Source organism: Salvia splendens, chromosome 2 (genome assembly GCF_004379255.2).
Source record: "Salvia splendens isolate huo1 chromosome 2, SspV2, whole genome shotgun sequence".
NCBI lineage: Eukaryota > Viridiplantae > Streptophyta > Magnoliopsida > Lamiales > Lamiaceae > Salvia > Salvia splendens.
The window spans coordinates 13,124,955-13,150,397 of record NC_056033.1 but is presented as its reverse complement, the minus strand read 5'-3'; the positions used below and the strand labels follow the sequence as shown (position 1 = coordinate 13,150,397).

The 25,443-nt window shown below is 36.5% G+C and overlaps 1 protein-coding gene across 1 annotated transcript; it reads left to right on the top strand.

Moving 5' to 3' along the window:
- The first annotated feature begins 20,517 nt into the window (after positions 1-20,517).
- Positions 20,518-25,360, top strand: LOC121788833 (nicalin-1-like). Its single transcript, XM_042187436.1, has 14 exons — positions 20,518-20,848; positions 21,253-21,419; positions 21,631-21,734; positions 21,813-21,879; positions 22,412-22,504; positions 22,575-22,739; positions 22,812-22,952; positions 23,043-23,120; positions 23,619-23,731; positions 23,835-23,895; positions 23,994-24,161; positions 24,501-24,602; positions 24,861-24,950; positions 25,051-25,360. Exons 1-14 carry the CDS (start codon positions 20,572-20,574, stop codon positions 25,111-25,113), a joined length of 1,689 nt encoding a protein of 562 aa, XP_042043370.1. The 5' UTR covers positions 20,518-20,571; the 3' UTR covers positions 25,114-25,360.
- Positions 25,361-25,443: the final 83 nt, after the last annotated feature.

Sequence of the window (25,443 nt, the reverse complement as noted above, 5' to 3'; positions counted from 1 at the left end):
TATCAATTCTAAAACCTTTTTTATGGCAACCAAGAATGCTGCAAAATCACCACAGGCAGCATATGTTGTTTTTCAGCCCACCTAATCGTTGCATATAATAACCGTGAGACTAAAAAATAAAGCAACTTTACATCCCACAAAACAAAAAAAAAACTAAAGAATGTATAATTACCACTTTCCCTGATGAGATTTAAGATATTGTTCATCAAAAGCTATAATTTAAGATTGTCCTGGTGAGACACTTCCTAGTCGAGTTTCATTTCATTGCAATATAGTGACCCTATACACTAAAAACTCAAACCTTGAAACCTAAATCCTAAACCCTTAACTTTAAAATATACTCATCATGACCAACAAGTGAGCTAAATATCAATAAAATTCTCATTCCGTCCCAATTCAATTTTACTTTGTTGATCACTTATTCAATTTTGGGGGTTTTAGATCTGTATTCGATATCTTACACTGGGTCGGCCTACGTGATAATCCTTATTGATAGTAGATGTTTTCTTACCTGAATCATGGCTGTAAATCTGTTTATGTCCTCATATCAAGAAAGTGCTTTACAATAGAGCTATGTGAACCGTAAACAAAAAAAATCTTGCTTGCATTCATCCAAACATCTATTCACCCAATGATATTATTTATTGGAGTCGAAGCAGTGTTTTGTTGAAGCTAGACTTGTATTCTATCTAATCAAATAATTGTGTTTCACCGGTGCAAGGAATGTAATAGAAGGAATGGAATACTATACGAAGGTTCAAATAACTTATTATATTAGATGTTTTATTACTTTTGAATTATACATAATTTAACATTAGTATAGTTGTTATTTATAATATTAAACCAAACAAATAATTAATTTAAATAATAATCTTTACTAATTTTTAAGTGAATCACAACTAATTTATAAATAATAAAAAATTGTCAAACATGAATAATAGTGTATTGTTTAAAAATAAAAAAATAAAACAAATTTAAATTTCTTAATTATAGTGTTTTGATGGAATATGTAGCCATAAATCTAATTCGGATTTTATTTTATTTTATTTTGGTGTAATAATTAGTTTTAATAAAATGTGAATAAAGATATAATCCGACTTATAATGATTGGCCATATTCTTGGTAAATAAGTACGGAAAATTAGATATTAAAAAATGTTCTGAAAAGGGAAGTTAGAAAATATGTTAAGTTTTTTAGAAATATTCAAAATGACAAAATATACTATTATTCATGTATTGAGGATATTATTATGATTTAATTCGGTAAGTGCACCAGTGTGTGTCTCATTAATAAAAATATATTTTAAAACATTGATTTAATAATATAAATTAATTAATTAAATAAGATTAGAAACAATACCATTATATGAAAATTTTAAAAAAAATCTACGTGAATAAACCTTTTTGAATTTCCTTAGTTATGACATGATTTTATAGCAATTATATAACATTTATGCTATTTCCTTCACCCGCACAATGCACGATTCATTATATTTCTTTCAGAAATGTACTCCATATAATAGTATTAAATTTTTATCCATTAAAAAAGCGTAATATAGAAAAATCACTTATAAAAATTAGCACATAAACGTTGATTAAATTTTTTTGGATATTTACAAAAATGCAAACACACGTTAATTAAAAACAAATAAATAAGGCAAGAAATAACTCAAACTTAAAAGTATGCAAACTTTAGTTGAATAAGTGGATGTCCAAGTAGTAAATACGAACACTCCAACAAAAAATAATCCTTCAATTATTTGCATGAAATTAATGTAGGCATTACAAAACAAACACCAGTCTAACATATGAAATTATGAACTAAGATATGACCACCATGAGTTCTCGCGGAAATGGGAATGAATTGGATATGTGAAGATAATACATTTGGGAATTGTAGAATACTTTAGAATTACCATTTTCTTTAGGTTAATAAGTAGACCGAAGCTGAACTACTTTGTAAAAGTTTTTCACAATTGGGACCAAAGACTTCCACATTATTTAGACACTGTAAAAGTTTTTCCCACAATTTAATCAATTTTTTCCCTTGTTTAATACAAGAATTAAGTATAGTGATTCTTACTCCATAGAGGTGAAGCATTACATACCTCTTAAACTTTCTATGGATCCAATTATATGATATGAAATCTTTTTGGAGGGATTGATTACACGAAGAATATCATTTAAAATCTGCTCAACCTGATTATAGCCATTCATTTTGATTGTGCCTATGACTATAAGCACTCTGCATATAAACCAATACAATTTATAAATTATAAGGAGTAAATTTCTGATCTTTCCTTACGTAATAACAAAATAACAATTGAATCACAACATAGCAGTGATAGCACATTAAGAAGACTCCATTAGGAAATGAAAAAGTAGCCATATTTGTTAGCATAAATATTTCCACTTTCAATTTACACAACCTAAAATCAAAAGGACAATGGAAATAGGTAAATACTAAAACCTAAAATATAAAAAAACAAAGAAAAAGAACCTCAAAGTGCTCGTCCAATTTCAGGAAGCATGAGGTGTGGAGTAGTGTTTTTATAGGAAGAAAGAAGTTGAAAACTTAATGGCATGAAGACGTGGGTAGAAGAAAGGATTTATCATGGATGTTCATCAAATAAAAACCTCCACTCAATCACGTAGGCTTTTCATAGTTCACACGTTTTTAGCTTTTAATCAAACATTTATACATTTTTAATTTAATACAAATTTTTAAATCAAATGGCTATCTTGTAAATTTCTCCAAAACTCCCCTTTTATCAAATATATATGACCGCATAAGAGACTATTCATATGCTATTTCCTCCGTCTCACTCAAGATATATATAAATCGGTATGTATGCAACAACAATTTTGCCTTGTACAAAATAATGAAAAATAAGTAAATTCACAAATATTACGACACAATAATGTTGTTTTTTATAATAAACCTAAAATTAAAATAAAGAGTATATAGCAATTTTGGAAAGATTGAATTATAATAAAAAATAAAATATTAGTATAAAACAACATTCACATAAATAATCAAACATTATTTATTGTGATAAATAATCAAATATTATTTATTGTGATAAATAATACTTTTTCCGTCCCACAATAAGGGTCGCATCTTGTCATTCCGGTCCGTCCCACCGTAAGAGTCACATTTGAGATAAAATTATACAGGCGACATTCTAACTATTAAAATCGAAAAAAACTATAATAAGTAGAACAGAAATCACAATGAAAATAATAAAACAAACCGAACTATCATTAGTGGAGTCGTGAAATCCCTCTTTCTGCAAGACAGATTATGTCGCGCCTAATGCTCTCGAATTGACGTATTGTTTCAAAGATAAAACTCTCTTAGCATATAGAAGCACCTCAAACCAGCTAGACACCGACGAAATTGCTTGAGCTTCGAAAATCTAGAATACAATGCTTCTAAAATACACACTAAAATGTAGTGAGATTGAGAGATAAGAGAGTATACTTTCGTTGGTGTGTAATCCATATACAACTCCATGCCTCCATAAACAACTCCATGCCCTTTATAGCTACAAAATAAGGATATGGAAGGTCATAAAATTAACACACTACAAACCACAAAATTAAGACAATTAAGATTACTTGACGTGAAAAGGCAAAGGACTCCCATGATCACCTTCCACTACTCACACCATTATTCCCACAAGATAATCTTTTAATTGTTTTCTTAATTTCTTTGCATGCTGTTACATGTAATTTGATGTGGGGAATTGATCTACATGATTGTGACGTAAAAGTAGTGATGGTTTATATCAAAACATGATCACACATTAAACCCAATAATTAGTGATGGTTTAGTCATGTGTGCATTTAATGCATTAAACTGATCAAAATTAATATTTTTACTGAATGCTCTAAACGCATGAAAATTAATCCTACTACATAATAACCCTATAAATTTCTAAACGCATATTGAAAAAATTAATTATTTTACATAGTGGATTGCATTTATACATCTGAAACTGCCGTATAGAATTTCAAATTTTAATTAATTACAATGGCACCCAAAACTTATAAATTATTCAAAATTTAGCCAAAACTCACCTTTTATATTAGTATAGATATATATATATATAGCCACGCGCGATGCACGACGAAATATTTTTTTATCATACGATTTTAAATTGTTAATTGATTAACACAAGATCAAGTTTTGATTCCGAAAACAAATTGGTAGTATTGCAAGTTTTAAAATTGGATGATAGCTTTTCAAACCTCAAAACGGTTTTAAAATTGTATTTTGAAGTATAAAAGCGCCGACACAGAATAATATTGTCACAAAATTGTGTGTAATCTTTTTTGTATTCTGTATCCATTTAAATAAGTATTATACTTTATCATAGTCGAGCTTCATTATATTGCAATATAGTGACCCTAATACGCTAAAAACCCAAACCCTAAAACCTAAATCCTAAACCCTTATCGTTCAGATATACTCATCATGACCAACAAATAAGCCAAATATAAATAAAATCCTCCCTCCGTCTCAGTTCAATTTTACTTTGTTAATCACTTTAAAAGTAATTTATTTATACCTTTGAATAAAATTTCAATATCGGGAATATAAGTAGCCTGCTATATGAACAAATATTTAATGTAAGATTTAAAGTGATGATAATTATATTTGTAGTACTTATTTGCAAATAGTAGCCATATTTATCATTTATAAAAAGTAAGGACAATTCAAATACTCCTAATTAAATGATATGGCTAAATATCAATATTGTTTTTTTTAAAGGCTAATCTAATAGTAATGTCATTAAAGCTAAATAACAACAATAAAAACTTGCTTCCAAAAATTTAAATTCCCAAAATGCCCCCAAAACTCAACTTTTATATATGTATAGATTGATACGTATGTATTCATTTTACCTTAAGAATAAAGATAAGGATATATTAGTCCATATTTAAATTAGGCTTATGGCAAAGAAACATAGGGAATGGAGACATTATATCTGTAAATCACTACCCTAAAAATAATTAGTAATACTATCTTTTGGTTGTGACTCGTGGCTTTAAGCCTCCTCGCCCCTGTTTTAGTGTGTCTCTGGCCATAAAAGAATACGTAAATACCGATTATATTCTGACACGTGTTGCTAGTAAAAAAATTGATAAATAAGCAAAATAAGAAGAGTCCCAATGATTATAGCAATCAAATTGATTATAGCAATCAAATTGTAGGAGTATTTATTTATGGTAGCGTCTGATGTAGCAGCACATGGTTAATCTATGAACAAAAAGTAGTAGTGGGAGGCTGCAACTGCTAAACTTGTTGACCAATTGACATGTTATCGAGCTTTTGTCGTGATAATTTTATTTTAATTGAGGGAATATATTCTGGTGGCTTAGGGCATCATTAACCCCGTCCCCATTTCCGGCCCCAAGTCCCCTCCACGTCATCATTCCTCTATAGTTGCGGCCTAGACCCCAACTGCTGTAACTCTGCAGGTTGCGGCCCGGGCCGCAACTAATAAATGACACTATTCACAACTCCAACCTATTTAACTCGTAAAATAAAAAACGCTGGAAATTTATAACACGGAAAATTTAATTTCATCGAATACTGCAAAATTACAACATAGAATTTTAAAACTGAAAATAAAATACATAAAAACATAACGTCAATTCTAGAAAACATTGGTGCGAGTCCAAATTTCTTCGATTAGATCGGCTTGGAGGCGAGTGTGTTGTTCCTCTTGGCGCATCGCAGCTGAACGGGCCATGACATTGCGGATGTCGTGAGGAAGGCCCTGCACGGGCGGCTCGGTGACAACGTAGTTGCTCCCGGTGCTGGCGAGCGGATCGTCGCTCCACAAAGTGACGTTATCTTGCTCGTCCTCAACGATCATGTTATGCATTATGATACATGCATACATTGTGTCCGCGATGTTTGACCGCTGCCAACCACGGGCCGCTCCCTTCACGATAGCCCACCGCGCTTGGAGGACTCCGAATGCACGCTCGACATCTTTCCGAGCCGCCTCTTGCCTTTGGGCAAACATTGCCCTCCGATCGGTTGTCGGAGCTGTGATAGTCTTCACGAACACGGAGCTGTGAAAAGCCGCAAGGCAGCTTGTTCACGGTCTCGATGAATATACATCCGGGTACGTGGTACCCGGGTTTGTTGTTCGTTCCAAGCTTGAATAACAGCTTGGTAGCGTTCAACTTCGTTGTTGATTTCTTCTTGGATTGCCGGTAGCGCCTCTGCTAACGACCGGGACATTTGATCTTCGAATATTCTTTGACGTGGAGGCATTTTTTCAAATTCTAGGAAGAGATTTGAAGTTGAATGTGTATGAAAATGGAGTAGTATTTATAGAAAAAAATTTTGAATTTTAAAAAAAAAATTGGTTGCTGCCCGGCCCGAGGAGCGTGTAACGCTGGGCCGGGACTCTACAGTTGCGGCCCGTCACCGTGCAACGCCGTCCCAGGCCGGGACGCGGGACGCGCGACAGGCCGGGAACGCGGCCCCGGGACGGGCCTGGGCCGTGACTCTCTTCCGTGCAACGTTCGGGACGGGCCGGGACTCGCGAGATGCGGCCCGGCCCCTTGCGTTACAGATGCTCTTAGAGCATCGTTAATGCAAGGGGCCGGGCCGCAAATCGCGAGTCCCGGCCCATCCTGCGTGTTGGAGGGAGAGACGTTGCGGCCTGGGCCGGTCCCGGGGTCTGTCCCGGGCTCGCGTTGGATGGTTCCATGCCGTGACGGAGCTGCAATTTTTGCCAAAAAATGGAAGAGGAAGAAGAGGGAGGAAGAGGAAGAAGAGGGAGGAAGAGGAAGAAGAGGGAGATGGGTGACGGAGCCCAATTTTCTGATTTCTTTTGCATTTGAAAGAGGAAGAAGAGGGAGGGAGAGAGGAAGAAGAGCGAGGGAGATGAAGAAGAGGGGGGCGTAATTTTTAATTTTTTTGCATTTTTTTGTATTTTTTTATGTTATAATTTTTAGTTTTTTTGCATTTTTTATGTTATAATTTTTAGTTTTTTTGGATTTGTATTTTTTTTCTAGGATTTGTAATTTCTTTTTTCGAATGAACAATTTATTTTCCCGGTTTGAATTGTTCAACGTATTGCATTTACGAGTCAAATAGGTTGAAGTTGTGAATAGTGCCAATTATTAGTTGCGGCCCGAGTTGTGGCCTGCAGGGTTAAAGCAGTTGGAGCCTCGGCCGCAAATGTAAAGGAATGATGACGTGGAGGGCACTTGGGGCCTGAAACCGGACCGGGGTTAATGGTGCCCTTAGAGGAACAAATTATCTTTTAAGAAATGAATAGGTCATAATTGTTAACGTGGCCCCATTTTTCAACATATGGTATTAAATACTCCAGGATATCGATTATATTAACTTCATATTAATTCATCATTGCCTAATCCAAAATCTAAATAAAAGCTTTTGAATATTATGGTCTTAAAAAAATAAAGTTGGTTGAGTTCAAGGTACTACAATTCGAGTATTGGATATTTAGCTGGACTATTCGACCATTGGGCCAGCTCATTGTTGTCTTTAATAATTACTTACTCACATCTGCATAATGTATTAGTGTAACATTTCAAATCTTATACTAGTAATATCTATAAAGTAGTATCATGATAAGTGATTACTATCGAAACTTCGAAATTTATATTTCCAAATATTTTCACTTTTATGCAGATTATGTACTATAAAAAATTCCAGAATGCATATAATATAGTGTTTGGGAAAATTCGAATTTAGGCATTGCCTAACGTATTTGGACTTGAGCCCAGTTTAAATCTAAGTCAACAAACAAATACTCCTTTGTCCCATTAAATATGCAATATTTAGGAATAAGCACAAGTTTTTATGTAGTGATGTTTTGTGAGTTAATGTAAAGAAAGTAAAGTAAAAGAGATGAAAAAATAGATATATATATATATATATATATATATATATATAGGTCCATGATCAATTGAGATTTTTTAAGTTAATTGAGAAATGAGATGCAATCTCAGCCACTCATTTTTATTAAATGAGTGGTCCAGATTTTGCCACATGGAAAATATTTTCAGATTTATTAATTATGGGAGGGTAGAATGGTAATTTCATGTTTAAATTAGGTTCCGCTTGTGTTCTCTTCTCCTTCCCAAATCCCTGCAGCTGATTTCCATCCCAGCCCATCTACTTCTCCGCCGCCCCAAAAATCTCCGCCACAATCTCTGTCGGGGACAAGCTCCTCGACGCCACCCTATCCTACCTCGATGCCTCCGACGAGCTCCAGACCGTCTCAATCGCCGACCTCTGCAGCAGCAGTAACAGCCGGAGCGAGAGCGGGAGAAGTACCTCCTCCGGCAGCGGCGGAGGTAGCAGTTCGTGGCGGTGGAAGTTGAAGAGCTCCGCCGCATTGCGGTGGAAGAAGAAGTTTAATCTGCACATCTGGTTTATAGATGACGTCATTTTCAAATTCATCTCCACCTTCGAGGTCGTGTGTTTGGTCTCCGCGCTATGCTTCTTCTACCTCTGCTGCGAATGCCATATCAATGGAGCTCTCCGTCTCCTATCTCGCGGTAATTTTGCGATTAATCAGTTTTCAATTCATCAGCATTTTCGATTTTCACCTTCCTCGCGATGAATTGTAGGATAATGATGGAGGTTTGATCTTCAATTTCGCGACGATCGAGAGAATGGAAATGCTGATCCTCGGAGCTTTGAAATGGTGGATGCGCTCCGTTAATCCTTTCTCGTTCCTCAATTATTTCGTCTCGCTCTTCGATTCTGGCGACGACGAGTGATCGATTCAGGCTTTTGAAGAATAGAGGAGCTCAGATTATCTTCAAATCTCAGCACGGTTCACATTAATCGATCAATCAGTTTACTCATATTTTATTTTATTTTTTAATTATTTGATTAACAGAGAAATCAAATGAGTGCAGCAACAAGAGGTGGCTGGGCAATTGCGGCCAGCATCGGCGCGGTGGAGGCTTCTATAGTAATATTGATTAATATATCTCAATTTCATCAGCAACAACTGTTCACAATTTCAGATTTGTCTCACTGATTTTGATTTGTGAAGATATCCTATGTTTTCAATTGAATACTTCTAAAGTAATGAGAGGTTTTGTTTCTGCATAAATTTCCTAGATCTGATGCTTCTTTACCAGTTGTTGTCTTTGATCTTTCTGCAAATTCATTCTTTGTTTATTAATTTTTGTTTGGCTGAATTGAATTTCTTATACAATTGCTCGGATTTCGAGAACTCTCGTTGCGTTTGCCTATGAGTGAAGGTTTAATTCGTAGGAGAAATCAATAGTTTATTGTTTATCTCTTTAGAAATTTCGTTTCCTGTGCTGTATTAATCGTCAGCATCTGCTGATTCAGCTCAATTTCATTCGATTTGTTGACCGAGAAATCATTGATTGCACACTAATGGGAGTCGTCGTCGGTGAGAGCCGTTGACATTTTGCTATAAGTTGTTGACATTTGATATTCTGGCTATTGATATGCGAATTATAAGTGTTATTTTTTAGTTGTTGACATTTTAACACGAGTTGTTGACATTTGATATTCTGGCTATTGATACGTGATTTATAAGTATTATTGATTGCAGCTCAGCTGTTTTTGAGATGGGGAACACGAAAGTCATTGCTGTTGTTTATTGTTTTCTTGAACAATAGATATTTTTTTATTGTTTTTTCATATAAATGTGCTGTAATGAACACCAAAGTCATTGCTGCTGTTTTTGGGATTATTTTTAATAATCAGAGTTGTGCAAAAAGAAGATATAATTGTTATTTTTTAGTAATAAGAGTTGTTTTTTAGTTGTTGATATACACTACAAGTTATTGGCATTTTCTTCTTCGTTGTTGATATTTGATTTTGCTCTCTATTGACATGTATTGACAAGCTGTTGACATTTCGCTATAAATTGTTGACATTTGATATACAAGCTATTGACATGTATTGTATGATCAAGATGCCAGAATTTGTATCAAATAAAAAAATCAAGATAAAATAGTTGTTATTTTTTAATTACAAGAATTGTTTTTGAGTTGTTGACACTATATACAAGTGGTTGGCAAACTGTTGACATTTGATATAAATGCTATTGACATGTATTATATGATCATGATACCAGAACTTATTTCAAACAAAAAAAATAAAGACGAAATCCACTTTCTGCTAAGTTCAAAACTCAGAAACCACAATGGTAGTTGTTTTGAAACCCATCCAATAAAAAAAGTTAACATCAAATATTAAATCCATTTTCTGTACACTTCTTGTTTCTACGATTAAACAACTCCTGGTACTTGTTGTTTAGGTCAAACAATCTGTCCATGTTTGCTTCAAACCATGCATCAACCAGTTGTAACATTGGCAACCTCTGGTTGCTACAACCTGATGCAATCAAGTTGTAGCAATACCTTCCACTTGAATCTGGTCACTCCAATTAAAATCTAGTCTTCTTTGAATCTCATTATCTACTTGAGCAATGAAATTGTTCTTTGCTTTCAAAGCATCCCAACTATCCAGCCGATTTGTTATATTGAAATTCTGCATTTAACATGTTTGGTTAAGGAGACGTCTAATTCAAACAGTTTACATAAAATTTAGATTACTTACAGATGGAGATGTTGTCATAAACAAGCGTGAAAGTGATGTAGTTGACCTTTCTTTTTCTGCATTGTTCAGGTGTGAAGCCCATGTGTCAATTGCACCAGCTTTTATTTCTCCATGGGGATTCAGTGACAAAAACAATTCATTGGTCGCCCAAACAAAATCACCATCATAAACGCATGCATTACAGAAATGAAGTTATACAAACGACATTTGAACAACATTCATAAATCACGTCAACTGCATAGAAAACTAAAAATATTTTTTAGATCATGAATATAATTAAATTATGCATACTCGTTCGTTCCTTCTATTTCTACTATGTAGTAGTAGAGATCTCTTTCATTAACTTCCCGGAACGGTAGTGTATGTACAACTCTTACTTCAACATGAGATGTTTTCTTTCTAGCTTCTGGCATTGGAATCTCAGATAATGGAATAATATTCTGTTGTCAGTGCACATACAAGCCATGTCAACAACAATTATAAGTCATGTCAACTACACTTTCAAACCATGTCAACTACACGTACAAGCCATGTCAACTACACTTTCAAACCATGTCAACTACACGTACAAGCCATGTCAACAACACTTATAAGCCATGTCAACTACACTTTCAAGCCATGTCAACTATACATACAAGCCATGTCAACTACACTTTCAAACCACGTCAACTATACGTACAAGTCATGTCAACAACAATTATAAGCCATGTCAACTACACTTTCAAACCATGTCAACTACACGTACAAGCCATGTCAACTACACGTACAAGTAATGTCAACTACACTTTCAAGCCAAGTCAACAACAATTATAAGTCATGTCAACTACACTTTTAAACCATGTCAACTACACGTACAAGCCATGTCAACAACAATTATAAGCCATGTCAATAACAATTCGGTCATTTTATAAAAATAATATATTATTTAATGTTAGTTTTATTTATTTTACCTGAACGATATTCTCTTCTGTCTCTTTGTTTTCAATTATTTTTTCTTTTTCAAGATCCATCTTCTCTTTCCCTTTATCTTTTTGTTTTTCTTTGTTCATTTCAACGTGTGTGTCATCCATCGAGGCTACAGCTGCATTCTTCGTATCTTCATGTGTTTTTGTTATATTCTACAATGTTTATTACATATATAGTACATGTTGACAACAGAAACTGCACATTATGTCAACTATGAGATGCAAAATGTCAATTAATTATATAAAAACTCTAAAATTTATATACAGAACTCTGAGAGTTTAAGATAGTTATTATAAATTGTACATGTTCAATATCTTTCTGAATTTCTGACACGTACAAGCCATGTCAACAGCTGTACATACTTTGTGAACTACGTATATAACCTATATCAACTACAAATACAACAAAATTTAATCATGTTAACTACATATATACAAGTCATTTCAATAAGTAATGTAATAATGTCAACTAGTTAACAATTTATAATGAAAAATGTAAAACATACCAAAAGGAAGGGAAGTGGTCCTACAAAAGCATTCTTCTCTCTCTTTGACCAGTTTTCCATTGCAAACTTGAGAACAGACATTGTGTACGAACACCAGTTGACATTTTTCACATTGTCCAGATCTTCAATTAAATGGCCAATCTTACTTTTGATCATACCACATGTTGGCGTTTCAATCTGAGTTGATTCTATGAGAACCATGAACATTCTCTTGAACCATAGTCCTTCTTCACTATCTGCTAGCGTAAGTTCTTAAAAAATTTTATGGTTGACATTTCCTGGTTTCATGTCACCACGTTCTTCTATCTCTCTCATGAAAGGTGCATTAGATTTGCACTTATCTCTGGTGTAAAGTATGTCACATCTGGGAAAACCATATACTAGGTCAACATCATCTTCCGTGATATGAATTTTCTTTCCATTATACAACTTTAACTTGAACTTTTTTTCATTAAAACTCTTCAATAATGAGAATGCCAATCTGCTGGGAATGTAATCCATGCTAAAATGTAGAACATTTTCAAAACCTAACTCCTTAACAACATTAATTTGTGTCTCATTCAGCTTCCTCATGGCATTAACAAAACACCGTGGCTTTCTTTTAACTAGAAGCCTTCGAGATAAATTTTCCACAACTCGAGTCTGTTCTTTATTCGTATTTTGCTCTGCATTGTGCATCTCTTCATCTTCACTGTTTATTCGTATTTCCTCTACATTGCTAATCTCAATAACACTCCTAGTTTTCTTTGATATTTTTCTTTTCTCCAGTTTAAAATCAAACATAATAAATCAATATCAATTATACAAAATATCATGTCAATAACAAGTATACCCTATCAATAGCAAGTGCATGTATATCATTAAAATTATGTCAATGGATAACGTACATAGTAAATCAATGTCAATAACAAGTATACCTTGTTGACAGTAAGTGCATGTATATTCTTAAAATTATGCCAATAGATAAAGTACATAATAAATCAATGTCAATAACAAGTATACCCTGTTGACAACAAGTGCATGTATATTCTTAAAATTATGTCAATAGATAAAGTACATAATAAATCAATGTCAATAACAAGTATACCTTGTTGACAGCAAGTGCATGTATATTCTTAAAATTATGTCAATAGATAAAGTACATAATAAATCAATGTCAATAACAAGTATATAGCATATATAGCAAGCACAATTATCTGGTTAGTATTATGTCAATTTAACTATGTCAACAACGATTCTAATAAGTATACACTATGTCAATAACAATATATCCTGTTTAAAGCAAGCACAATTACCTTATTACTATTATATCATGTTAAAGTTTTTAATGTCAACAGCAATCCAAACAAGTATACACTATGTCAACAGTATACCATATCATTTCAATGACAAGTATATGCCGTTTATAGAAAACGCAAGTATATTATCATAACTATGTCAATAGCTATTGTATGAAATGTCAATAATCTAAAAATTTAAACAAATCCTAACTGGAAGCAGATGCTTGTTATCTTCCGTTTTTTCCAGCAACATTGCTGCTTTCCATCTCTTCCGATTCTACCATCGCTAATCAACAAAAAAAAATCAACAGGAAACGAATTCATAAGAAAACAAATCCAGATGTGTTTTAATACACTAAAATCGAAGCAATATACTTAAAATTTGAACCAATTTCTTAACCTGAAGAAGTCGCTTCAACGACCGCCGATTTGGAATGCCTTTTTCTGGATGCAATCGGCGCTTCAGCTTCAACTATTTCTTCGATCTTCATTTTTGGAAATTAATGAATGTAGAAAACTGAACGAAGTCTAAGATTAAGAGATGAATCACGACGAAGAGAAGAGAAGATGCAGAAACTTGGGAGAGAACTCAGAGAAACGTTGGAGAGTTTTACAGAGTATTTTGAATATAATTTAAACATTTAGAACTGAAATGACAAAAATACCCCCTGTTGACATAAACTACATGCTGTTGACATTGCGTGAAAATTGTGAAATGAGTGGCTGTGATTGCATCTCAATTCTCAATTAGGCTAAAAAATCTCAACCTAATGAGACAATTCAAAAAGAAAAACATTTCATTTTTAATGGACATATGAAATATTATTTTATACCATTATTGAAAATAATATTGAACGAAGTCAAATCCCAAAATTATGAATAATTTGTGTATCCTTTTTCATTACTTTTCATGTTTAAGATTAATTTGAAGAATAATTAATTGTTTCAGTATGCTATTGACCCTTAATTAACTATCTTATACAAAGAATGGTTCACTTCATGTACTTTTTTTATCCATTAAATTAAACTCCAACTTACCGGGTTTTTAAATAATAAAGCTTATTATAAACTTCTCTCGATGATATTATCAAAGCAATTTAGCCATCACACAATTTAGTATTTAGTGCAATAACACATCAAGCACCGTCTGATATTAATTACCATGTCCTTGATATCGGGATAAATTTGGGTTCGGAAAAATCCGCAACAAAGACTTATCTCACAGTGAGATCTTTTAAGTGCTACTATATCACACGAATGTTTGTTAGTTTTTCAAAGTAAGAAAGTTGGACCGGTTTTTCAATTGTAAAGCTTTTTTCCAAAAATTTGTTCCGAAAGGGCTTCGAAACCCCATACCTGCTGGACTGATGCCCAACTCTTGTGCCACTGTACCACTTGAATTATTATTATGTTATAACCATAACCATAATTATACTTAATTAGTAAAATTTCACTTATTTAATTTTTAATTATTTATTTCAGTAAACTAATTAAGAATATTTTTTATTATTTTTATAAACCAACTAATTAATTCTAATATTCTGTGTATAAGTTATTTACTAACCTTTAACACTAGTATTTTATCATTCACTAAATCTTAATATGACATAGATTATGTATATAAGTTTTAATATTATAAGTAAATATTAAAATTTCATTACACTTATCATCAACTAAGTTTAATAACATATTATTATTAACTAAAATTTAATGTTATAATTATAGATTTTGATCAAAATTCAACATATATTGTTATAAATTTATATATAATTACATAATATATAGTTAATTATACATGCTACAGTAAAACGGTCCAACCAGTGGTTGAACCGGTCTGACCAGTTGAACCGTGAACCAATAGCTTCCCAGGTTCACTTACCGGTCCGGTTCAACTTGCGATGAGTTTTTAAATTTGATTGTGATGAGTTTTTAAATTTGATTTACTGATTGTGATGAGGTTTTAAATTTGATTTATGATATACTATGATAAATACACGTGACAAAAAATTCAATCATGTGTAAAATATTTAGAAAATTGTTAGTAATTAATATGCTTCATTGATTTGATTTGAATTTGAGCTTTATTTAAAAAAAACAATAAGTAGGAGATAACAATAGATAATGTGAATTTTAAATTGTAACGTGGTATATTTTAATAAATAATCATTTAAATATTATGCATTATCAATTCTCCATTATATTCAATTCCACAAACTTCGATTTTTATGTCCGGCATTATGTGGATAACCCGTAATTTGTTAAACTTTATAATTATATAGACAACTAAGTAACTTTTATAAAAAAGAGTTAGTTGAAAAGATATGTGCAAATAGTCAAAACAAGAGGTTTATTCTATCCTATCTTTACTTATATAAAAGAGGTTTTATGAAAATTATTAGAAATGCCATTTTAAGTGTTTTGGCTGGAAGGATTGATATGGCAAAATGTGATCTTATTATGGCACGGAGATAGTATGAAGATAGTATTATACGCAACTAAAGCTTAAAATAAACCATCGGTTAGTTTATACAGGTTCAAAGAAGGTTGCGTGCAAAGCTATTTAATTGCATAAAATGGGATAGTTTAAAAATCATATATAGAATTAAATAGATTCATTTCATTGAATTTCGAAATGAAATTTAAGTAAATATTTTAATTTTTAGGTGGGTCAATAATATTTAAGTTTGTCTAATATTATAGAGAAATAACTTTATTCTATCACCTGCTTTATTCTCTTTGTCTCTATGTTTTGAATATTTTAATCTTAATGAGATAAGTGATTATTTTGTACTTTATTAATTTTGTGAATACTATAATATGATAAGTATATTAATTTTGTGAATATTATAATATGTTAAGTGGGATTGTACCCTTTGTAGTAGATATCTAATTGTGCTCTAAATGATATTATACATTTCTTAAATTGTGCTGTTAAATGATACATTCCTAATTGTACAGATAAAACGATAATATTTCTTAAATTTAAAGTTTACTTAATTGTACAGATAAAACGATAATATTTCTTAAATTTAAAGTTAAATGTTGATTTAGAGCATCCGCGGTGAGCAGGACGACGTACGTACGTCCGTGCCAGTGGCACGACACCGCTGGAGCGGCGCTGCTCGATGCATCTAGCACGTCCGCGCCAGCGGCGGACAACGGTGCCGTGTGGCTGGCACGGAAGGACGGACGGACGTCGTCCTGCTCACCGTTGTGGATGCTCTAAAGCAACAAAAATATCGAGCACGTCCGTGCCAGCGAGCAGCATACGTGGCAGCCTCCCATTGGCCAACGGCATAGCCGTTGGCAATTTAATTTTTTTTAAAAAAATCGGATTTTAATTAAAAAATCCTATGCCGTTGGCAATTTAATTTTTTTTAAAAAAATCGGATTTTAATTAAAAAATCCGATAAAAAAAATTCTCACTTCCCAAAAATTATATCCGTTTTCTACCCACTTTTAATTTATTTTTCAATTTTTTTTCCCAAAAATACACATTTTCATCTATAAATACCCCCACTTCCACACCCAAAAATTCACACCACACTACACAATTCTCATCTAAATTCTCTCATTTCCATTCTCAATCTTTCTTTCACTCTTACTCTTACAATAAAACAATGTCCGACCACGGCGATCACCCCTTCGGCTCCCACGGTTGGAACCCCGATTGGTTCGGTTCACAACCATTTCCTAGTCCGAAAATGGAATATTCGGCCCCTCCTCAAACCCAAGGTTCGCAAGTTCCGGGTGGCTACCGGCCTTACCCGGTCTACGACCAAGATGCCCCCGAATGGCAATACGGGTGGACACCCGAGCCATCCGTGCCTAGAGCGGGAGAGAGCGGCTCCTCTCAAACTCCTCCTCTTCCTACTCGCGGTGTCCGCACCCCGTACACTCCGCGGGAGATGGAGCAATTGTTCAAAGCGTTCTTGTCAATCTCCGAAGATTCGGAGGTTGGCATGAACCAATCCACGGACCATTATTGGTGGCGCATATGTTGCCGGTACAATCAAAACCGGTCGGCTGGAATAATCGAGCGCAACGAGAGTATGGTGCGCAATGCCATATACAGAGCCAACGAAGAAATCCAAAAGTTCCAGGGGTATTACCTCGAGGAAGAGCGGTCGGCCGGGAGCGGCCGGAGCGAGCTTGATATCATCCAGTTCCGCCTTGGCGACCTACCAATCCATGAACTACAAATCGTTCAAGTACCTCAGCATTTGGCAGGAGACGCGGTCGCATCTGAAGTATAGGGGAGGCGTAACATCCTATTCTAGCTCCTCCTCCAAACGGTCGAGGTCGGTATCCATATCCGACGCCTGCTCCGAAGATGTGGCTAGCTAACTTGCCGGAGCTAACTTGGGTAGCCCCGACGCCGGCCCGAGCAGTTCCCAACGCCGACCGCAAGGAAGGAAGAAGGCGGCGGCCAACCGCCGTCGCGCCGCGACTCCATCCGCCCCCGCTCCCTATATGCCACCTCAACCCCCCACCAACTCGTTGTGGGGGATTTTGGCCCAACTCAATTTGGCCGATAGGTCAAATATGACCTCCGAGCAACTTCGATCGCATGTGGCGATGATACGGGGTCTCCAAAGAACATTGGGGGTAGAGCCGGATGAATAGTCATCCACAGGGTAATTTTTAATTTTTAGGATTTTAATTATGTAATTTTTAAATTTTAGTATTTTAATTATGTAATTTTTAATTTTTTTATAATTTGTAATATTATTTCGGGTAATTTTAATGCATTTTAATTTTGTGGAAATATTTTTATTTAAATTGAATAATATAATGGAGGGACCCTTGAGCTTGTCCTTGCGGAAGAGCACTGATGTGAGTGTTGTGCTATTGCCTAAGAGCAGGGAGTAAAAGTGGGACCGAGCCCACATTCGTGTTTATTGGCAAGAGTACGGATGTGGATGCTCTTATTGAAAATGAGCACGAATGTGGATGCTCTTATTGAAAATGTGTAATTAAGCACGGGTAGCACGGGTGTTGATACTAGTTCCATCAAAAGACGAGTTCAGTACGTGAGTGATCAACAAAAATGTTTTTTTTAAATGTCTCTCAGACCATCCACAATACCGCCCAGCCGAGCGCCGGCGCTGGGCGGTTCGTTGGGCGGTCTATTGCAGTCGCCCAGTGGGCGAATGGAGAGAAAAACCGCGCAGCGCTGGGCGGTCGCGTGGCGCTGGGCGGTCCGCTCGGCGCTATTGCAGCGCCCGGATCGCCCAGCGCACCGCCTAGCGTGAAATTAAAATTTTTTTTTTCCGAAACACTATATATACGCGCTTTGCTCGTCATTTTCATTCGCACCACTTGTTTTAACGAGCACTCTCTCTATCTTAATTTCTGTACAAGATCATCAAGGGAAATGGATCTCAACAACGAGCCTAGTTTCGGGAGTAGCGGGTCACAAACTCCGTCGATCCCCGTGGGAAGTGGATGGGGTCAGATGTCCGGGTACTACAACATGTACCCGTGGCAGCAGATGTATTCCGGGATGCCAACGGGGGGTTTCCGGCGGTACCGGGGTGGGCACCACCGGGATGGGCACCCGGGATGCAGATGATGCCCGGGGGGGTACCGCCGACACATGGGACTCCGGGGGTAGTACCGGCTACACAGTGGACTTATGGGGGGTCCCCGGCGACGGCGGGGGATGTCTATCGCCCCAGTTTAGATTTTTCGACTGGTTCATCGCACACATCGACCAAAACGCCCTTGGGGTTTGATAGTTTCTCCTTAGATGACTTGGTGTTTGATACTCCCGGAGCTCCGGAAACTCTCGTTGAAGGGGGGGGCAGAGCGGATGCGTGGCGCCCCCGCGAAGAAGTGCAAGAAGAAGGTCGGCGAGTCGTCGCAGCCGGGTGAGGAGGAGGTACGGAGGAGGTGGACGGACGAGGAGAACGTCGCGCTCTGCAAGGCGTGGGTGAGTGTTTGCGACGATCCTCTCGTTTCGAACGAGCAGAGGATCGTCAACATGTGGGGCAAGATAGCAGCAGCCTACATGAGATTTTGCCCGGAGGGGAGGCCACGCAACGGGGAGGATTGCCGGAAGGCCTGGAACCGAATCAGGGGTGCGGTCTCCCGATTTTCGGGTTTGTACACCAACGCACTCCGCATGATGAGCAGTGGCCAAACGGAGGAGGACTGCAGGAGAATAGCTGAGAAAGCCTCCCACTGAAGGGGGTATACCAGTACTTCACCTACTGGAACTGCTATCTTGTGCTGAACGAGTCCGAGAAGTTCCGAGTAGGTGTCGACTCTGGCTGGCCGAAGAAGCAACGACTGAACTACACCGGCGATTTCAGCGGCAGCAGCGGTGGTTCCCACAACCTCCCCGAGACGACGCAAGAGTTCCCCATGCCGCGTTCGGTCGGTGGCCGACCTCGCCCGATGGGGCGCAATCGCGCTCAGCGGGAGGCGAGGGGGAACGCCGGGGCTTCCTAGGAGGTCCAGTCGGCATCCCCCCTTGGCCAATCCACCGAGGATCTCAAATTCTTCGCTCGCGCCCAAACGCGCGCTCAGTTGATCAAGACGATGGCCGAATGACGGGTGGCGACGGATCCCGTGGAGAAGAGCGTGCTTCAAACCTTGCTCATGAGCCTGCAGGACGAGTTGGAGGCGGCACGGAGGGAGACCGGCGGCGGCGGCGGCGGTGGTGGCGGCGGCGATGGTGGCGACAGCGACGGAGGCGGCGACGACGGAGACGAGGAGTGAATTGGCACTCCTTTTTATTATTGTATTTTTTTAAAATTAATGTATTTTTTAAAATTATTGTACTTTTTTAAATTTTAATATTATTATTAAACTTTTCCCGTATATGTCTCGTAAATTAAATTTCGTATATTGTGTGATTGTTAATTATTTCATTTTGTATATATTTGTTAATAGTGATGTGGATATTATGTGGCTAGGCTATGGCTGGGCTATTGTTGGGCTATTTGCTTGTTTTGATGATGTGGCAGGAGAATTTTTAGTGCTGATGATGTGGCAGTGGCTAGGCTATGGCTGAGCTATTGCTGGCCTATTCCTACCGTGGATGGTTTCATAAACACACCAGATATATATAGACAAAAATGTTTTTTTTAATAATGTCTCTCACAAACACACCAGATATATATAGACTATACACTATTTAGACTTGGACTCCACACTCTTTGAGTATTCAGTTTTAATATCAAAGGTCCAAAACCTCTACCAATGGCGAAATCGGCGTTGGTGGACCCGGTATACTCGTCGGCAATTACGCTACTGATTATAGTCATGACTTGCGTCGAGCTCTGTGACGCCGTAGCCGTCGTTGACGTCTACCGCCTCGTTCAGTACGATCTGGCTGGCGTGCCGTTTGGATCCAGACTAGCCGCCCTCAATCACCACGCCGCATCTTCTCTCTTCTCCTCATCCTCAGCAGCTTCGGATCTCTCCCGCACCGTCCTAATACTCCCCCTCCGCGATTTGAATCTCACTTTCATCAGAGGTCGCTAATTCCTTCATTTCCTGCTTCCTACTTGCTTTTTACTCGATGCTCCAAGTTATGGAATTCAGAGCTATTGTTATCGGTGAAGTTATGCGCTTGTCTGTTTTGGATAGTTAAGTTGACTGAATACTTGAACAATCAAAAAGGGAAAGGCAGCTCGTTTCTTTGTGTTTTCCAGAAAATCTAGATATTCTAGGCGTTATTTATGAATAAAGTCGTGTGGTTCAGTTGAATTCATTTTATTTTTCTGACTTTACTAAATCTACTTAAATTCTTCAACTCCTGAATGACAGTATCAGTATGCTTCAGTTTTGGTTGTGATAAGCTTATCGCAAATCCTCACCACTAATTTATATCATACTTACCTAGTTACCTATTCCTTTGTTCGTACCATATCATTGCAGAATATATTGAGGAGAAGAAGCCATTAGGTGGTTTATTGGTTCTACTCCCCCAGGTTTTCAACCCACAGAACATAGATAGCGTGGATGATGTAGGTTATGATTCTTCGGCAGGCATCAATAAAGTGTTGCTTGAACTGGAACGGTTGCTTATACATGCAAACATCCCTGTGAGTGAAATAGATTATTCCTTTGAAAAGCTATGCTACATAAAGCTGACATTTAATGTACTTATGAAAAGGCGATGGACATTGTCTATCTTATGCTTAGCTTCTGGCTAATGTTCATAGCTTATTTGTTATTTGATTCTATAATTGGATAACTTAATTTCTAATTTTCAGTTAGTGTTTGTTACCGGATTATAATTTTCCCACTTTTCAGTATCCTGTGTACTTCAGTTTTGAGGATGACCATGTCAATGCTGTCCTAGCTGATGTCAAGAAGAATGATGCTACTGGTCAGCTGGCAACTGCCACAACTGGCGGGTTAGTTGATATCTTTGTTTGGGAATCATTTTCAACTAATCAATTTGTGTAGCTGATTCCGTCATAAACATGTTTCAGATACAAGCTTGTTGTTGCTGCTCCTGAACCTAAGAAAATTGTGTCTCCAACTATATCAAATATTCAGGTTCTAGTTTTGCCTTCTATTTTCTATTGTGATATCTAGGATATTTGAATTTAGTGGCTAGTTCGATGTGTCTTTGAGCTCTACATTTATGACTTGATTAGCATATAAACTAGGGAACCCTAACGTAACCAAAACCATGGTCAAGGGTAAAGTGTTGACTATCATTTATATGTCATTCCACACTTTCATGTGGAACTGATATGGGATTCATATCAATCCCACCATCCATCTTTCGAACCGGACGGCACGCATTGGGTGGAAAACCCAAAGCAAGGCCCACCATTCATTTGTTTCCCCTTGGGCTTACATCTTCAATGGCAACCCCGTGGTCACACCTTCAGGTAGGATTCACATCAATCCATCCAATTCACATACCAAAATGGAGAACTCATGCCAAAAGACTAGCATATCAGGAGAGAGAGTTCATTTGGTCTATAAACCCTACATTTGTTCTCTTGCACAAGTGCTGTGGGAAAACACTGGAGTCTGTAACAGACTTCGACTTATTTGTAAGCTTTATTCATGTTTTCAGGGTTGGCTGCCAGGATTGAGAGCTGAGGGAGATTCAACTCAACTTCCTACCATAGCTGTAGTGGCATCATATGATACATTCGGGGCTGCACCAGTAAATCTCTTTCCTACTTGCATCTAATTATTGTTGGCCAGGCTCTTATTACGCATCTCAATGCTAACAGGGATTATCTGTGGGAAGTGACAGCAATGGAAGTGGTGTTGTGGCACTCCTAGAAATAGCTAGATTGTTCTCAATTTTATATTCAAATCCTAAGACAAGAGGAAGGCATAATTTACTCTTTGTGCTGACATCTGGAGGACCCTATAATTACAATGGGACTCATAAGGTGCTTATTCTTTGAAAGGACTTATACACTTGGATCATTGTTATATAGTCTGACATTTTACCCCTGTTATAGTGGCTTCATAGTTTGGATCAACGCTTGCGTGAGACTATTGATTATTCCATTTGCTTGAATAGCATTGGTTCAATCCGTGATGAGTTATATATCCATGTGTCCAAGCCTCCCGAGAATGTCTACATTAAACAAATCTTTGAGGTAAATCCCTGAGAAAAAGACAGGATTGTCATAAGACAGCTGTTTATTCCTCAAGTGCTTCCTGCAGTGTTTACAAATGGACTGTTGCAGGGTTTCTCTAGTGTGTCTAAAGAACTTGGGCTTAAAGTTGGGCTGAAGCACAAGAAGATTAATATTTCTAATCCTCGGGTAGGCAACATCAGATCCAAAATGCGAGATTTTAAATTTGCTTACTTCTTTTCCTTGGTTGCACCATAGAATTTCATAAATGGTGTAGTTCCTCACCATTTCTAAGGTACTGAAAATGTTATAAGACTGTTATATGTGCATTATATTTTACTAGCCTTTCATTTATTTGGACAATGATCTAAAAATTAGTTTATAGTAGTATTTTAAGATAAAGTATGATTCTTCTTTTTGACATGGCTGCTTGAGGATTCGTGGAATTGTGGTATGGCCGGTCATATCACTTGCACCTTTAGAACTCTTATGTTTTTTTGGTATAGTGGGTCTATATTAGTTATTTTGTGCTATCTTATGAGTTAAACTGATATGTTCCAGTGAGCAGTACTCGCTAGAGGCTCGTCTTCATCTGTAAAAGATGAAATATTTCTCTAATCTGTTTCATTGTTTTTCTCTATTCATCAATTTTGAGGTTTTATATGCTCAAGATGTATATGACTCTAGGTTGCATGGGAGCATGAACAATTTTCGAGACTGAGAGTAACTGCAGCAACACTGTCTGAGCTTTCTGTCGCACCTGATTTTTTAGAAAGTGTTGGAAGTCTGTCAGATAGCAGGTTGTAACTCAAGGAATGAGATTCACTTATTTTTCTTTTGAATTTGAAACTCTTTTCTTTCTTGTATGAGTCATTCTTTAGTCAACCCTTGTCACCTCTGCAGGCAATTTGTTGATGAAGATTCAATAACCAGAAGTGCAAAATTAGTTGCTGAAACTCTTGCTGTAAGACCTCAAGCCAGTTTTTTCTTAAATTCCATTTTAACATGGAAGTGATTGTATTATATTATTAGTTTTCTAACAAAAGTTTCTCTCATAAACAGAGGCATATTTATGGCCAAGAGGGAAAAAACATTGATATATTTGCAGAAGATAGTAGCTTATCTGTAAATCCTTCTTATATACGTTCATGGTTACAATTCTTGTCAACAACACCTCGAGTGGCTCCATTTCTTTCCAAGAATGATCCTCTTATCATGGCACTGAAAAAGGTATATCTATCTAATCTAATTTAAGTTCACTCCTTGTCAAATATACAGGAGCCTTTTTTTCAATTATTCCTGTACTATCTGGAATGAGATTTCATACTCACGAGGTATTCAGGCCTAGGATTAGCTAATGTTTCTAATTAGATTTGTTTCAATAGGTAATCAGAACTAGTGGTATATAGTTCTTCTACTTCAAAGAGCAGTTCATTGTTACATTGTTCCTTGACCCAGATTGTAGTTTGTGGTTTGTTGGTATTGTGTCCTTTGTAATAGGAAATGATCTCACGTGATCAATATTTTGAGTTTTTCCCACTTTTAACTGGTCAAAATTTTCACTGATAGGAACTGGAAGATCACACTGCTGATGTGAGAGTGCAACATGAAGTACTTGACGGGATGTTTACTTTTTATGACTCAACAAGCGGCAGATTACACATCTATCAGGTGCAAATCTAAAATTCTGAAATCTGATTTGATCTGCCGTATTGAGCATCAATTTGGAAATTTGTTCTCTAGATTCTTTTTCTTCAATTCTCTTTAGGCTATATCATCGGTCCTAGATTGATTGTTAATGCCAGCAAAAGAACATTTGTTGCCATCTATGTGTGTCCCTAATTTGATATAAATCCATTGTATTTTACCTTGCATAGAAATTAATCCTTCAGTGAAATCAACTGACCCTAACCACTCTCCTTGTTGCAGGTCGCAAGTGTGACATTTGACTTACTTCTGCTTCTTGTTCTCGGGTCTTACCTTATTACTCTATTCAGTTTTTTGGTTATAACTACAAGGGTAGGCCACCCTCTTCATTCTCCACCCAAATTTTATGAAATCGTTATAGTGGAAGACATCTGATACAAAAAGGGCTCAAATCTGACATATATTTCCACAGGGTCTAGATGATCTGATAAGCCTATTTCGTCGCCCCACCTCCCGCAGAGTCAAGACAGCCTAACTCTCAGAGCACTTGGTTAGATTCATTAATGTGGCATCATATAGATCTTGGATGGGAGCTGCAGTGCTCAATCCTATGGTTGGCATCTTTGGTCAATTCAGCCCTCCCTCATACTTTAGGGGATAGACTAATGTAGAAAAAATTTTGTTTAAAGCATCATACTTAACAGAGCTCACCACGTAATTGTATGCTGAGTATTTTGTTTAGACTAGTTTAATGTTGATGGAGCTGATAATTTTCCTGCTTATTCTTCTTTACAGAATTTTTAAGTGAATTAACTTTAACCCATTACGAGCCCCAAATTATCTCTATTTGTCTTACAAATATTCC

Bases quoted from the DNA above. Each gene is read 5' to 3' on its own strand.
- LOC121788833 (XM_042187436.1), top strand. From the start codon at position 20,572: ATGGCGAAATCGGCGTTGGTGGACCCGGTATACTCGTCGGCAATTACG. The intron at 21,735-21,812 runs GTTAGTTGATAT...AACATGTTTCAG, and splicing joins GCAACTGCCACAACTGGCGG to ATACAAGCTTGTTGTTGCTG. The intron at 24,162-24,500 runs GTATATCTATCT...TTTCACTGATAG, and splicing joins TTATCATGGCACTGAAAAAG to GAACTGGAAGATCACACTGC.